We start from the raw sequence: 13741 nt of genomic DNA, 5'->3' as shown, positions 1-13741 counted from the left end.
TTTAACATTTTATTTTGAAAGCTAGATTACCCGTTTTCCGTAATTTTGTTCCCATTGGCGGCAACTTGACGCAGTTCTCTCCCACCCACCTCTCCTGGTTGACGGGGCCGAGGAGTGACTCTGCGCATGCGTGATCTGGAATCTGTTACTGGCCATTACATTCATTTTCCTAGGCTAACATGGGCATGGGCTGATAAAACAGAGGAGTAGGTTGTAGTGAGTTTGCACTAGTGTCCCCTGCTGTCAGATGAGCTTGTATCGCTTCAGTTCAGCTGACTGTCACTTTCATGGTGACCTTTTCAGTGGTTCTCCTGGAAACTGAGCGAGTTTTAAATGTATTAATGTCAATAAAAGATACCCAAAGACACTTTGAATGGGTTTGCCATGTCTGTCATTGTATACAGATTGAAAATAATTGGGAATTTAATGGATCTCTGGAATAACAGGCTCTCTTGTCTCTCTTTCCTTTTCAGTTCAGTTAATTCTTCTTCCATTTAAAATACTGTTCTCCATAAGCTAATCAGGTTTACAGCCAGACAGCCAGTCACACATCAGATATATCTAGTACACATATATTACAATATGTATATGTGTAATGCAAAAACAGATTGGACGTTTTCCACAAAGAAACATAAAATACTTCCCTTTTTAAAGCGGTTTCACATCTGCCTGGCACAATATTTACAGATTTCTCAGAGGCAGATTTCGAAATACCCATTTTTTAAAACTGTTATCATTGAAAAGTACACAAACATATGCAAAACCAATTAATATCACCATCTAATAATTTGTTTTTCCTCTATTATTACTCTTGTGTACGCTGTGCGGCACTCATCCAAACATGGAGCGCCACCTTGTGGCCGTAAAAGAATAATGATTTCTGTTGATAGTCTACGCTTGTCTCTATGATTCCTTGAATTGAATGTGTTAAACATTGTCCCAAGCGAGTCACTGATAACTAATAATCACTATACCTGTTAGTTTGGTTCATTCATGGTCCAAACTATATTTTTAAACCCATGATCTCACTAGATGTTGATTTTGTAGGGTAAAAGTATTTTCTGGTAGATAATAATTCGAATTCTGAACGATTCTGCCTTTTATTTTGTGAATATTGACCGGAAGTTCCGCTTATGAGTCTCGCTTGCTCAACGTAGCCTGAGCTAGCGGTAAGCTAGTGTTGAAACGTTGAGTTGAATTAGGATATAGTTGCCGCTTTAAAGGGAGTTCGTGTCAGTTTAAACAATCAGAACAAGGGTGAAAAAGTGGGTATTGTCTCCGAGCACTTGGATACGCTTGTCATCTCTCACAAAACAGCCTGTTGTCCTCAAACTTTTGGCGTGGGAGAAGCAACAACTACAGTTCAAATTGAATGGCTGAAGGCAATTCAGGTAACTAACGCGCTGTCTAAATATTTTATCCATACAGTGAGATTATGCCTCTGTATAAACAAGATCTTACTATCAAAATTTAACTGAATTGGTCTGTAATTGTAGACTGCCCTCTTAATGTCGCTTGCTAACGTCTCACACATTCTGTTTATTTGTTAAGTTAGCGTGTGTTGTAGCTCACGTTAGCTTAGCCGAACTTTCAGCTAACATTAGCGAGCTGATTTAGCATCTGATTTTTCAACTATGATACACGCTTAGCCTGCTAACATATGCTAACGTTAGCATGTCAGTATCATCCGGGTATCATTATATGACAGTGAACTTTGAAAGACAGCATGCCACCTGACATGACATGAAGTACAACGGACTAATAAACGTGTACTAGCCTGTTAGCATAGCAGCACCAGAATTTGCGTTCAGAATTTAAATACTGAATTTGAGTATTGATGATTATATCCTCTAAACTGTGTAGAATCTACCGAGCTAACTAGCTACTTAAGTAGCTATAGTGTAACTGCTGTCAACATAATCTTAATATGAATTAATTTCAAATGAGTAGTATAGTGATCGAAAAATACTGAATGAATTGATTGATTTGCTGATCGAAATTTTGATAGTTGATAGTTTTGTTTTGTTTTTTCTTTTTTGGGGGGCGTGCAGCTTTTTTTTAGCAGTCGCCCGTACTAAATCATGTATGTTCAAGTCTTCATGTTGGGCCCTGGGAGCTTTTGATTGGTTATTATATTCGACACGTCATAGACAATAATTCACAGTTGAATAAGTGATTAAAATTTCATTGAGTCATTGTTGTCATTCTTGCCTCTCATCAAAATCATACCACACACACACAACTTCAGGCTTTTAACACAGTCACTTTTTCTGCTTGCAGACCCACCTGACCTCAATCCAGATGAGGCGTCACATCAAAAACAACATCAGCACAAGTTCCGAAGAGGCCGGCCCAGACACAACAATGACAGAAACCTGAGCAGTAATAGTTATGATCCCTCTCAACAATATGGACACTTTCGTCAGGGCTTTAAACCTCCATCTAGCCATAATAATCCGTATTATGCAGTGCATCAGCAACCTCCTTACCAAGACGAGGATGGAGCCAGGAGGCGAGGCAGAGGTAGAGGGAGGAGAGAAGGCAATAGAGGTGCAAATTTTGGTGGCTCAAGCTCCTGGTGGCAAAGACCTGGAGGTGACTTTGGCCCATACAATGGTAACAATAGAGGTGCGGGGGCCTCTCACTCAGGGGCACATCCCATGGACGGACCTGATGGACCCAACTGGCGAAGAGAAGATCGGGGCAGGAATTTGGAACAAACCACTGAAGACCAGGACGCCTGGGCTAAAAGACCCAGGAAGTTTAGCCAGGAGCCGAGGAGAGGACAGCAAAATGAAAAGGGTTCTCACGTAAAAGAAGACAACACAACAGTAGTGGGTCAGAGGTCAAGTGACACGAAAGGAGAAACCCCCCCTTCAGATGTCAGGGAAAGATCTCAGAGGAGCAGGACAGGTCCAGACTTTGACCCTGGTGATCATCAGAGGAAACACACTGAGGCAAAGCAACGGCAAGGACCGATCAAAGCGCCCAAACCACCATCTCAAGACGAAATGGGCTCAGAGAGGGGGGCCGGGGTCCAAGATGACTCTGGCCACGGCAGATCATCTCAGGACCCCGGCCGTAAAGCTGGACGAGGCTCAGGGCGGCACATGCCCGTTCAGGCCAGAGGAGAGAGAAGAACACATCATCAGAACTACAGGCCAGGCCAGAGGAACTGGGACAAGATGCCCGAGAGCAAGGAGACACAGACAGGTTAGACTGTGACTCCCAGTAAACCCTTTCATCACATACATGATACCTTGTATATTAAGCACTTCCTGATTTTGCCCTTAATTTTTTCATGAAGTATCTCCAAAGTTCCATGAAACAGTTCTCAAACACTGGTCTAGATAAATATCACATATCGCGTCTCTCTTTATGCTGCGTTCTGTATTCATTACCTTGCTATTTTGGCTGTTTCGTCCCCTCACAGGGTGTCTGATTGAACAGCTGTCCGAGGAGAAATACGAGTGCATGGTTTGCTGCGATGTCATCCGGCTCATGGCCCCGGTGTGGAGCTGCCAGAGCTGCTTCCACGTCTTCCACCTGAACTGCATCAAGAAGTGGGCTCGATCCCCGGCCTCTCAGGCGGACGGTACGGCCCTGAAACAACATCTGGATGTTTACTGTCAGCAGCACTGATCCTCACTCCACACAGTTCTGTTATCACTGTGGTTGAAAAAAGAGCAGGACCTCAGCGTAACACACTGTAACGCATAAAACTGTTGTGCAGATGGACAATACTTCGTCACTGTGGTAAAAAAACACAAAACACCGCTTTCGGGCATTGATTTTCCTGCATCGACATTGTAATGTGTTGGATTGCAGTTTGAGGCCAGTAGAAATATCTGCTGTTCTTTTCATATCTGAAAAAAATGTGTTTATACTAAAACAGAGCTGTTTTTCAGATTCAGCTGAAGGCTGGCGTTGTCCGGCCTGCCAGAATGTTGCACCGAAACAGCCGACCTCCTACACCTGCTTCTGTGGTGCGTGCCTGTTTCACTCATACACTTAAAGACATAGAAATAGTCATCTGTTCATCGTCAGGATAGATCATTTAATGTGTCGGTCTAAGTCGGTCTGGGTAAGGATTCCATAAATGTATCTAATCTGTCACCAGAAGAGGGCGAAACAAGGTCACGACTCTTTCTTTGTTCCACATTCGATTTGCAGGGAAAGTAACAAACCCAGAGTGGCAGCGCAGCGAGATTCCCCACAGCTGTGGTGACATGTGTGGGAAGAAGAGGAGCGGCGTGGACTGCAACCACCCCTGTAACATGTGAGCCCTGAAACCCAGCTAAACAGTGTTTGGATGAGTGCACATGATTTTAATGTTATTGTCTTAAAATTGCATCAATTCAAAATTTGTGTTTTTTTTCTGTGTCTCCCTTCAGCTTATGTCACCCTGGACCTTGTCCACAGTGTCCTGCCTTTGTAACAAAATCCTGTATCTGTGGGAAGACCAGGTACTCTACGTTTGTTTGCATCTTTCGATCTGTAGATCCTTTGTCTGCATCTTTGGACACTCTTTATTCGACCTGATTCATTTATCTGGCATTTGAACACCACAACATTGATGGAACCGTATCTCTGCAGTCAACCAGTGCGCTGTGGTCAGGGTACAGTGCTGCAGTGTGACAAGGTGTGCGGTGCCTTACTTAACTGTGCTGAACACGCCTGTGCCCAGGTGTGCCACAGTGGAGCCTGTCAACCCTGCCAGCGGCAAGTTCAGCAGGGTGAGTCTCACTTTGGCAGCTCAGTGTTCTGACAGATGTTTGTGTCTTTTGATCTCCGAGTCGGCTGATGAAAATGTTTGTCTGCTTTTATTTTCCTCAGTGTGCTACTGTGGCGCTGACACTCGTACGGTCCTGTGTGGCACAGATAAAGGAGGGTTTGATGGCTCGGGGCATTTCTCCTGTCAAAAAATATGTGGGGTGTAAGTCTGTCCACCACCATTAATCATGAAGCTCTGATTTCAGCGCCGCAGTTCCCACCGCTGCCTCACACTCACCTTCCTCCATTCAGGATGTTAAACTGCGGAGCTCACCGGTGCCAGCAGGTGTGCCACCGCAGTCAGTGCCAGCCATGCCCTCGCTCCCCGAGCCTGGTGAAGTCGTGTCCCTGCGGTCAGACGCCGCTGACCAAACTCCTGGAACTGGGCTACGCTGAACGGCAGAACTGCTCTGATCCCATCCCCTCCTGTGGAAAGACGTGCAACAAACCCCTGGCCTGTGGCTCCAGCGGTAAGGCAGAGGGCCAGAGTGTGTCGTAAATAGAAAAAGTACACGTTTGTGGTTTTCAGAGGATGGCCGCCACCTTGTCGACTAGACTCTGACGACCCACTGAAGCTCAGATAATTTCTCATAACATAGTGTAGCAGATGTCTGACGTTGTGCCTCCTGGATGTCTTGATTCCTGTCACTTGCTGTTTGAAAACAGCTCCTAAAGAAATGTGTTTTTCCTCCACCATCTCTGTTTAGACAAGATTTACATTATGTTGAGTTTGAGGGCTGAATGGATGAACTTGTGTTATTCCAGACACCATCCATCTGTGTAAGACGTTGTGCCATGAGGGCAGCTGTGGGCCCTGCTCCCTGACCTCTACTATCAGATGCAGATGTGGCTCCAAGACCACGGTAGGCGGAAACAAGAGCAGCATGTTCGTCCGCTGTGCTGGAGCTGCTGTCGTTTGTTCAGATTCATTGATGACGCTGAAGAGTTAAAACAGACTTTTTGTTTTTCAGGAGGTCCCTTGTGAGACGATCCAAAAAGAGGGTGAGATTTCAGCAGATTCACATGAAATTAAACAAATGTGAGATCATCAGTTGCCTTTTTTGGCTGGTTTGTTCACTTCCGGCTCTTTGTGTTTCAGAGGAGCTCGTCTTCACTTGTGAGAAGCGCTGCAGCAAGAAACGCTCCTGCGGCCGACACAAGTGCGGCGAGCTGTGCTGTGTGGTGAGTGTTCAGTGACTCTCTGTGTGGTTTATACTGTGCACACATCAGGTACAGCCGATTCTGTTAGGATGTTGGAGAGAATAGAGTTTGCAAACAAAGTGTTTACAGACAGCGGTGTTACGAAGTGTTCCTGTGCTCATGTGTTATTATGTGACAGTTCTTTTTTTAGTAGGAATGTGATGCGACTGGAGAGCGACAGTCATTAAATTAGCCCGTTACTTTGATTAGCATTACTTGGCGTCACGAGGAAATGTTCTCCTACTCATGATTCTAACTTTGTAATGTACATCACCACATTTCTCAATGATTGAAACATGAAAAACAGTGACATTCTTCATTCGACACAAGCTTCTGCATAATGTACTGACACAGGGCTCTTCACATTCACAGGAGTGAAACTACTGAATTTATGAGCATGTGGCAAACAAAAAGTCAAATTTGGTGCTTTATGTCCACTATAACCACTGTGTCCAAGTCAACCTGACAAATATTCATAAACAAAGTGCTTGATAAACTGCACAGTTGAATGCCATTGACCAATTTTTCAAGCAGCTTGGACTCAAAGAGGCCACATAGTGACAGTTTGAATTTCAGCAGCCACAAATACAACATCATGCAATGAAAGAAGTACCAAATGCAGGACGGTTGCACGGGTAAAGCAGTCTGGTGGCTGCATAGTGTTTATGTGTGTGTACTGACTGCAAGCAGTCTGTTTTTCCTCAGCTTTCTCCAGTAACCTGGTTTCTTACAAATCACCTCAACTAGGAACCTGCTCTGTAATCTGTAGCTTCCTGTTTTGTCGATCAGTGTAATTAGACTGCAGCTTTGTCTAATTCGGCACTGACTCCTATGGTTGACTGATAAGATCCAGACTGCAGCGCTGCCTGTTCTGAGCCGTGTTCTTCTTTTCAAGTTACTCTACCGTACACACCTGGAGGGCATGCTAAAATTAAACTTCAGCTTGCAGCTCCAGTAAACGTGTTGAAAGCTCTTATATTTAGAATTCAAGGTCTTACGATCAATCAAATAGTAGTAAAAATGTGGTCCGAGCGGGGCTAAAGGAGCTGCTGTCACTGGTTTCTGTCTGTCCAGAATGTGGAGCACAAGTGCCTCCTGATCTGCGGCTACAAGCTCAACTGTGGCCTCCACCGCTGCCAGGAGCCTTGTCACCGTGGAAAGTGTGAGCCCTGCTGGCAGTCCAGTGAGTCCTGCATCGTTTTCTCCAGTCCAGCAGTGCTGTGTTCATGAGCCAAGGCTCACAAGTACCATGTAGTTATTCTGCCATTCAAAAACAACTAATTAGAGGTTTATACATCGTCTCTGTGTCATTTTTTTCCCTTTGTGGTATTATTTTTGGCACTGCGTTGACATGATGTTTCCACATGGCTTATATCCTACATGGCTTCCTGATTGGCTCTGCTTGCAGGTTTTGATGAACTGACCTGTCACTGTGGGCTCACTGTCTTGTACCCGCCCATCGCCTGTGGCACAAAGCCACCAGAGTGCAAAAACATGTGTACAAGAAGACACGAGTGCGAGCACCCAGGTGAGACAAAAACTATATATGTTCACATTTCAGGTAAATACAGTCCCTGGGAATGTCCTCCTCATATTTATCTCCCATTCAGTGTTTCACAACTGCCACAGTGAAGAGAAGTGTCCGCCTTGCACCTACCTCACTCAGAAATGGTGCATGGGAAAGCACGAGGTAAGGGACGATTTGCATAACATCTGTTGTGTTTTGCTTTTTTTAAAAAATCCCCATGATTAAAGTGACACTCTCCCTCTGGCCCACAGCAACGCAGCAACATCGCATGTCATCTGCAAGACATTTCCTGTGGCCTGATATGTAATAAAATGCTGCCATGTGAAAATCACCGCTGCAAACGGATCTGCCACCGGGGCGAGTGTTTGGCAGACGGCAGCTGCCAGCAGCCCTGCATGCTGCCCCGTCCAGACTGTGGCCACCCGTGCTCCGCTCCCTGTCATAAAGGCAGCAGCTGCCCACGCACCACCTGCACTGCCAAGGTACAGCACAGCGAGAGCAGCTGGACTTCCAGTAGCTGAAACATGGGTTACAAAGTTTGTGCAGATGGTCTTTGTTACATCCAGGCTTGGATTCATGGGGAGCTGATGCATATTTTCCCACCATCAAAAGTTTTTCCTCGGTTCAGTAACTTATTACCCTGATGAAAAATGTTTTCTAGTCAATAAATGTGTCACATTTCCAAATTATTTAAGGTTATGTTCACCAGTCCAGCTGTGTTGTTCCTTCTGGCTCCCAGCAGTTGAAAAATTCTGCTGTAATAATGTGCAGCTATCATAAATAGTTAACCTGGATGAAATAATAACATTTCAGTGGCAGTCCTCCAAACTCGAGAGCTCAACAAACAATGAGACCTTTCATGGCTGCAGGAATTTCCCATACGAGCAGCATCAAACATCAATAAAGCAACATAATGTCAGCTTACAAAAGCTTTTCACAGGTGGCTGTACAGTGTGACTGTGGCCGGAGAAAGGAAACGGTGATCTGCACAGAGGCGACCAGTTCATATCAGAGGTCAGTGAAACCGTTTCTGCCCTCGGCTGTGTGACTCTTTGAATATGAAGAGGTTGAGACGTCCTTCAATGTCTGTCCTGCAGGTATGCAGCCATCGCCATGGCCAGTAAACTGTCTGACATGCAGCTCGGCGAGTCGATGGACATCGGCCCGCTCCTCACTAAGAAGGAGGTGAAACAGACCAGGTAGAGTGGTGGAGGAAATTTCCAAGATGTAAGGCGAGCACACACAAAATGATGTGAGGGGCCGTTCCCGCAGTGAGTTCAGTGCAGCTGAGAGGTGTTGCGAGGCCTGGAAGGATGCAGGTCCTTTTAATCAATAAACATTATTTAAATGTTCTTCCGCATAGAAATGGATTTCCCGTTCCCCGTGAATGATGGCTTTTTGTTTGTGCATGAATATTTAGATCAATCAATCAGAGCGATGCGTTTAATGGACTAAAGCAGCTGAAGCAGCCACTTCGAAGTGAAGGCCAGAGCTCTCCACAAGAATCATTTTAGGACAGCAAGATGAAACAAATGAGGTCTAAATCGGTGTCACGTGTGAAGATTTGATGTAAAATCTGCTCAGGATGGGTCATGATGTTCAAATTTTGGACCATGCTCTATCAGCAGACCGGTCCAGGCCGCTAGTCACCACCCATAAATCAGGGTGTCCTTGAAGAATGGTCCAACAGTTCCCAGTGAACACAGAGTACTATTTCTGTTGTAATGCCCAGCCATAAAATCTGCCTGCGTGTTTTTTTTTTTCTCAGGCTTGAATGTGATCAAGAGTGTGCCACTTTGGAGAGGAACCGGCGTCTGGCGGAGGCGTTGCAGATCGACACATCTGCCGACCCCTTCAACGTCCGCTCTACCTCCGTGTACAGCGACAGCCTCAAAGAAGATGCCAGGTCTGCAGCGGCCTGTCTGTCTGTCTCGTTTATCACTGGCCTGTCATTAATCGCACAAGCCTGCTGATTCATGCGTCCCTCTGTTCCATCTCTCTTTCAGAAAGGACCTGAAGTTTGTCACAGAGGTAGAGGAAGAGATCAAGAGTCTGGTTGAGCTTGCTAATAAGGTGAGATGTGACAGTGAGCTGATCGTGCCGGTGTGGTCCTCACAGTTTGGGTGATCTCTTGTGGCGTGGTGCTCCCTCTGGTGGCTGTGCTGGGAGCCCACCGCTCTCCACAAAGACTGAGGAAAAACGGATAAACTTTACATTTTGATACTGAAGCATCTTACTGATTTTTGCATTTACATAAAAGCATCTTTTTTTATCAGCTGTCAGTCGTGCTAATTGATCTGTCATCCACTCAAGGTCAAGGTATACTATGTAGGATCTACCTTAAACTTTGGATCAGAGTTAATTTAGGATCTATTACTGTTCCTCAGTGTTTATGCCATCACATCTCTGTTATAAACACTGGAAATAGAGTCAGTCTAGATAACAAAGCACAGTACACCTCATCAAACTGCCCACGTTTAGCTGTGAATGTATGAATCTAAACCCCAAACTTAGAGCCGTTTTTCTATTTTCTGACCTAGTTGTTGTATATTTTTGAGCTCGGTCAATTCTCCAGTGGACCTGCAAGACGGAACCAGCTGTGGTTGCTCTGACAGGACGGCGAAGCCTCTTTAGTCACTGTTTCTAAGCCAGACTAAATTAGTAGGTGCCTCATGGGGCAGTTGGAAAAATAGCCTCCAAGTTCTTTTTGCAGCTTTGTTCGATGCATTGAGGCGATCAGGAGTGAGGCTGTCAGGGTCACTGTTGCCTCGGTTTCTTCGCCACATGTAAAAGGATGTTTATCTCCCGCTGAATCTCCTTTTGGAACCAAGAATCATGGCGGCGGAGCTTTTCTGCCTTTATGTCTGCTTATGAAACGTTAAGTAAATTTTCTAAATGTGCTGCCTTTACAAAGTTCATTTTCTGTTGGCCTTCATGTGTGGGCTTCTACTGTGCCAAAACAGAGGTTATAAAATCTTATTCTATGTCAGATTTTATGCTGCAATGCTTGGTAACTTGCTTCTGGCAGAGAAAGTGGAGCAGTTTTATGCCAGTTGTCGTTCTCCCAACCTCCCCAAATGTAGTACAGGACTATAAAAAGCCTGGACAAACGTGCTTAGACTGGGGAAACCATTTCTTTATGGGCCCGGCTTTGTGCATGGGGGACATTTTCATGTTGAAACAGGAAAGGGTCTTTTCCCAAACTGCAGCCACACAGTTGGAATTGCACTGTGTAGAATATAATTGAAAATGCTCATATTCAGCATCTGCACCTGCGTTTACAGGCTGGAGGAAGGAGACAGAAGAGTGAAATGCACAGCTTACACTCCAACCTTAAAACAAAGCTGTTTGCCACCTGCTGTTTTTAGATGTATAAAGTGTAAAATCAAGCTGTAATTCACGAGGAGAGAGCAACAATTTTCAGAAAGTCAGGGTTTGTGCAAAGTCTTTAAAGTTTGAAAAGTGTTTTCACTTTAACTGTTGTGTCTTCAAGGTCAGGAATAAGCTTCTGAGTTTGAATATACCTCTTAGCTTTCAACACAATGTGGTGTTTCTTCTACACAATCACTCATCCAAACCAATAATGTTTTATATCTGAATTGAAACACGCCCGTTGTTGCCGGTGTTGAAGTTAGCGAGCATTAAACAATTATCATTACATCAAAACATACAAAGTAAATACAAACAGCTGGTGAAGTAAACAAAGTGACGATGTGCTTTGATTGCTGTGGGTATAAAGGAGTTGGTTCAGGTACCTTGACAGTGCTTGAATTTTACTTTTAAAAAGTTGTACGAGCACAAAGGCAGCGTATATCAGAGTCACATTTCTAACATAACATCTGTCGCTGTGCTGCGTTAACGTATGGCTCATTAGCTGATTTTCGCTCCTCAGTGTGAATCCCTAATGGGCTTTGTGTTGCTCATGTCCGCAGGGAAAGCAGCCAAAGAGGAGCCACTGTTTCCCACCCATGAACCGAGAACACCGGAAGATCATCCACGAGCTGGCCGAGGTCTACGGCGTGGAGAGCGTGAGCTACGACAGCGAACCCAAACGCAACGTGGTCATCACAGCCCAAAAGTAAGACCTCAGGCAGACGGTAACACGCATGACTGTTTGCAAATACGAGCTGCCTGGATACCCTCAGGACAAGTGGACTTGAAGATTGGTTCTCATTCGCAGGGGGAAGTCGGTCTGTCCGAACTCGACCCTGACATCTCTGATAGAGCGAGAGACGGCTGCGAGGGCCCCGCCTCCCATCGCTCATATCAAACAGCACAGCAGCAAGTAAGTCCTCTGCTGTGACTAAAGAGCCCGCTCTGTGACTAGAGGGTCCCCGCCATCGCCAAATGTCACAGAAGCGGCCTTAAAGATTAAACTGTCAACTTTCTGTTCCATGCGGCTGCTTGTCCTCCTTCAGATTTTACTGCCTGCTTGTGACTAATTTTCTGCTCACTTTTCTCCACCTCAGGGCCGCCAGTGGAAGCAGCTGGTCGAAGATGGTCAAAGAGGAGCCTGTGATAGATTACTTTGATGTCCAGGATTAAAATAAGGCCAAAAAAAAAAAAAAAAAAAAAAAGGAACCCTCAGGATCCAGTTATACACACCAGTCTACATCTGCCAAAAAACCTGAATAACCTTTTTCATTTGCACTCATCAAAGATCAATAAGAATTCCTCTGGCTTCATAATCAAATAGAATTATCTTTGGAAACGCCTCTCGCATGTGATCGCCTCCTGGGATTACCCTCGCTCGGTACGTCCAGGAGGAGGAATCCAATGAGCGCCCAGTCAAGTGTTCCCCGAGAATTTGGATATTAAAGTCGATTGAGCCTCGCGCGGATTCTGAAGGTGGATCACATTGAAAAGCTCCTGATTGTTTTCTTTGCCTCCTTTGTGTGCAACCAGTCCCTCATTGAACTCAACTTAATGAAAAGCGAGTTCTTCCTGAGAGTAGCTCGCCCGTCTCAACAGTAGATGCTTCTCTCAGATCGAGCTCTCCGGTTTAAGATTCTCAAACAGCGTGCCAGAAACATTTTCAGCCATGGGATATCTTTTGTTCTTTCTGCTGGTGTTGAGCCAAGGGTTCAGTAGTAAACCTCTGCTGATTGAGTTTGTGGGTGGGTAGGAGTGGGCTGCACTGCGCAAAGAAAGCTTTGTCTGCATCGCGGCTATGACCCAGATGTTGCGCTGTACTTTCTGAAAGCTCTTCCTCAGTAAAAACCTGAAGGAGTTTTGAGGTCAGCTTCAGAACTTGTGCACCTGATGGGGGTTCGTGGACTCTTGAACAGGCAGGATGTTGGTCAGCTCGACGGTCGTGAACCTGTTCTGTAGCAGATGGAGCGTTTCAGTCTCTCAGACTGTCCTGCACTGACTTGACACTTCCAGATGTGCCATTTGTATTCATATACGTGATGAGCACTCCTTACATTATCCCTTTATTAAACATTGGCAACAATCCACAACACACACATTTCCGTTTCTGCCTTTTTCATGGTGCGTGTGTGTGTGTGTGTGTGTGTGTGTGTGTGTGTGTGTGTGTGTGTGTGTGTGTGTGTGTGTGTTTGCTGATTTCAGGAGACTTAATATGAAGGAAACTGTCTTCTTTTGTGTGTCTGTGGTGCAGTTTTTGTGCATCATTCAAGAAAATGATGCACATCAATTGTATGTCTGAAGTTCACCTATAAGTGAGTGGAGTTCAGATTTCCTAAACTCATACAGCATTTCTCATTTTATTGTGGTTAAAAAATCTTTTTTAATATTGTGAAAGGAAAATAGTATTTTTTTTATATAATACCTTGTAATATTTATTCTGCGGCAGTCTTTTGAAAAGAATTTGACTTGATACCTAACGGATCTTTCACTGATGTTTTATAGATCGGGTATAAACCATTAATAGGAGCAGGAGTTTGCGTTGCCAGGTTGTTCATCCTTTGAATTTGGTAATAATCAGACAATTAGAAGCAACTTTTTGGTAGCACTCGATAAACTTACAGGACAATATAGATTAAGAAAAAAAAATTAAAAAAAAGGTTACCACCACTCAGGTGCCCTTGAGCAAGACCCCCACCCCCAGCTGCTCCAGTAGAGCTGCAGATCTGACTGTACTGTACTGAGAAGCTTCCAGGTGTGAATGTGATCAGGACTTTCCTGCAAAACAGCCTCGCTTTCACTGAAACTAAATAAAGTTTAAAAAGGGAAAAGATTAATTTTGCTGTAGATCCTCTGAGCCCTTTCCAAGAA

At 44.8% G+C, this 13741-nt stretch overlaps 1 protein-coding gene across 1 annotated transcript; it reads left to right on the top strand.

Annotated features, from left to right (window-relative positions):
- Positions 1-1129: 1129 nt before the first annotated feature.
- nfx1 (nuclear transcription factor, X-box binding 1) lies at positions 1130-12970 on the top strand. Its single transcript, XM_076761694.1, has 23 exons — positions 1130-1391; positions 2281-3213; positions 3434-3595; positions 3909-3986; positions 4174-4279; positions 4395-4466; positions 4597-4736; positions 4837-4936; positions 5026-5243; positions 5539-5636; positions 5745-5775; positions 5873-5955; positions 7048-7156; positions 7382-7501; positions 7584-7663; positions 7753-7983; positions 8442-8515; positions 8599-8700; positions 9270-9407; positions 9508-9574; positions 11434-11579; positions 11682-11786; positions 11971-12970. Exons 1-23 carry the CDS (start codon positions 1373-1375, stop codon positions 12044-12046), a joined length of 3288 nt encoding a protein of 1095 aa, XP_076617809.1. The 5' UTR covers positions 1130-1372; the 3' UTR covers positions 12047-12970.
- The last annotated feature ends 771 nt before the right edge of the window (positions 12971-13741 follow it).

The sequence above is a fragment of the Chaetodon auriga genome, chromosome 21 (assembly GCF_051107435.1).
Source record: "Chaetodon auriga isolate fChaAug3 chromosome 21, fChaAug3.hap1, whole genome shotgun sequence".
Taxonomy (NCBI): Eukaryota; Metazoa; Chordata; class Actinopteri; order Chaetodontiformes; family Chaetodontidae; genus Chaetodon; species Chaetodon auriga.
This window is presented reverse-complemented; position numbering and strand designations above follow the sequence as displayed.

Bases quoted from the DNA above. Each gene is read 5' to 3' on its own strand.
- nfx1 (XM_076761694.1), top strand. The intron at 3,596-3,908 runs GTACGGCCCTGA...GCTGTTTTTCAG, and splicing joins CCCGGCCTCTCAGGCGGACG to ATTCAGCTGAAGGCTGGCGT. The intron at 8,516-8,598 runs GTCAGTGAAACC...TCTGTCCTGCAG, and splicing joins GCGACCAGTTCATATCAGAG to GTATGCAGCCATCGCCATGG.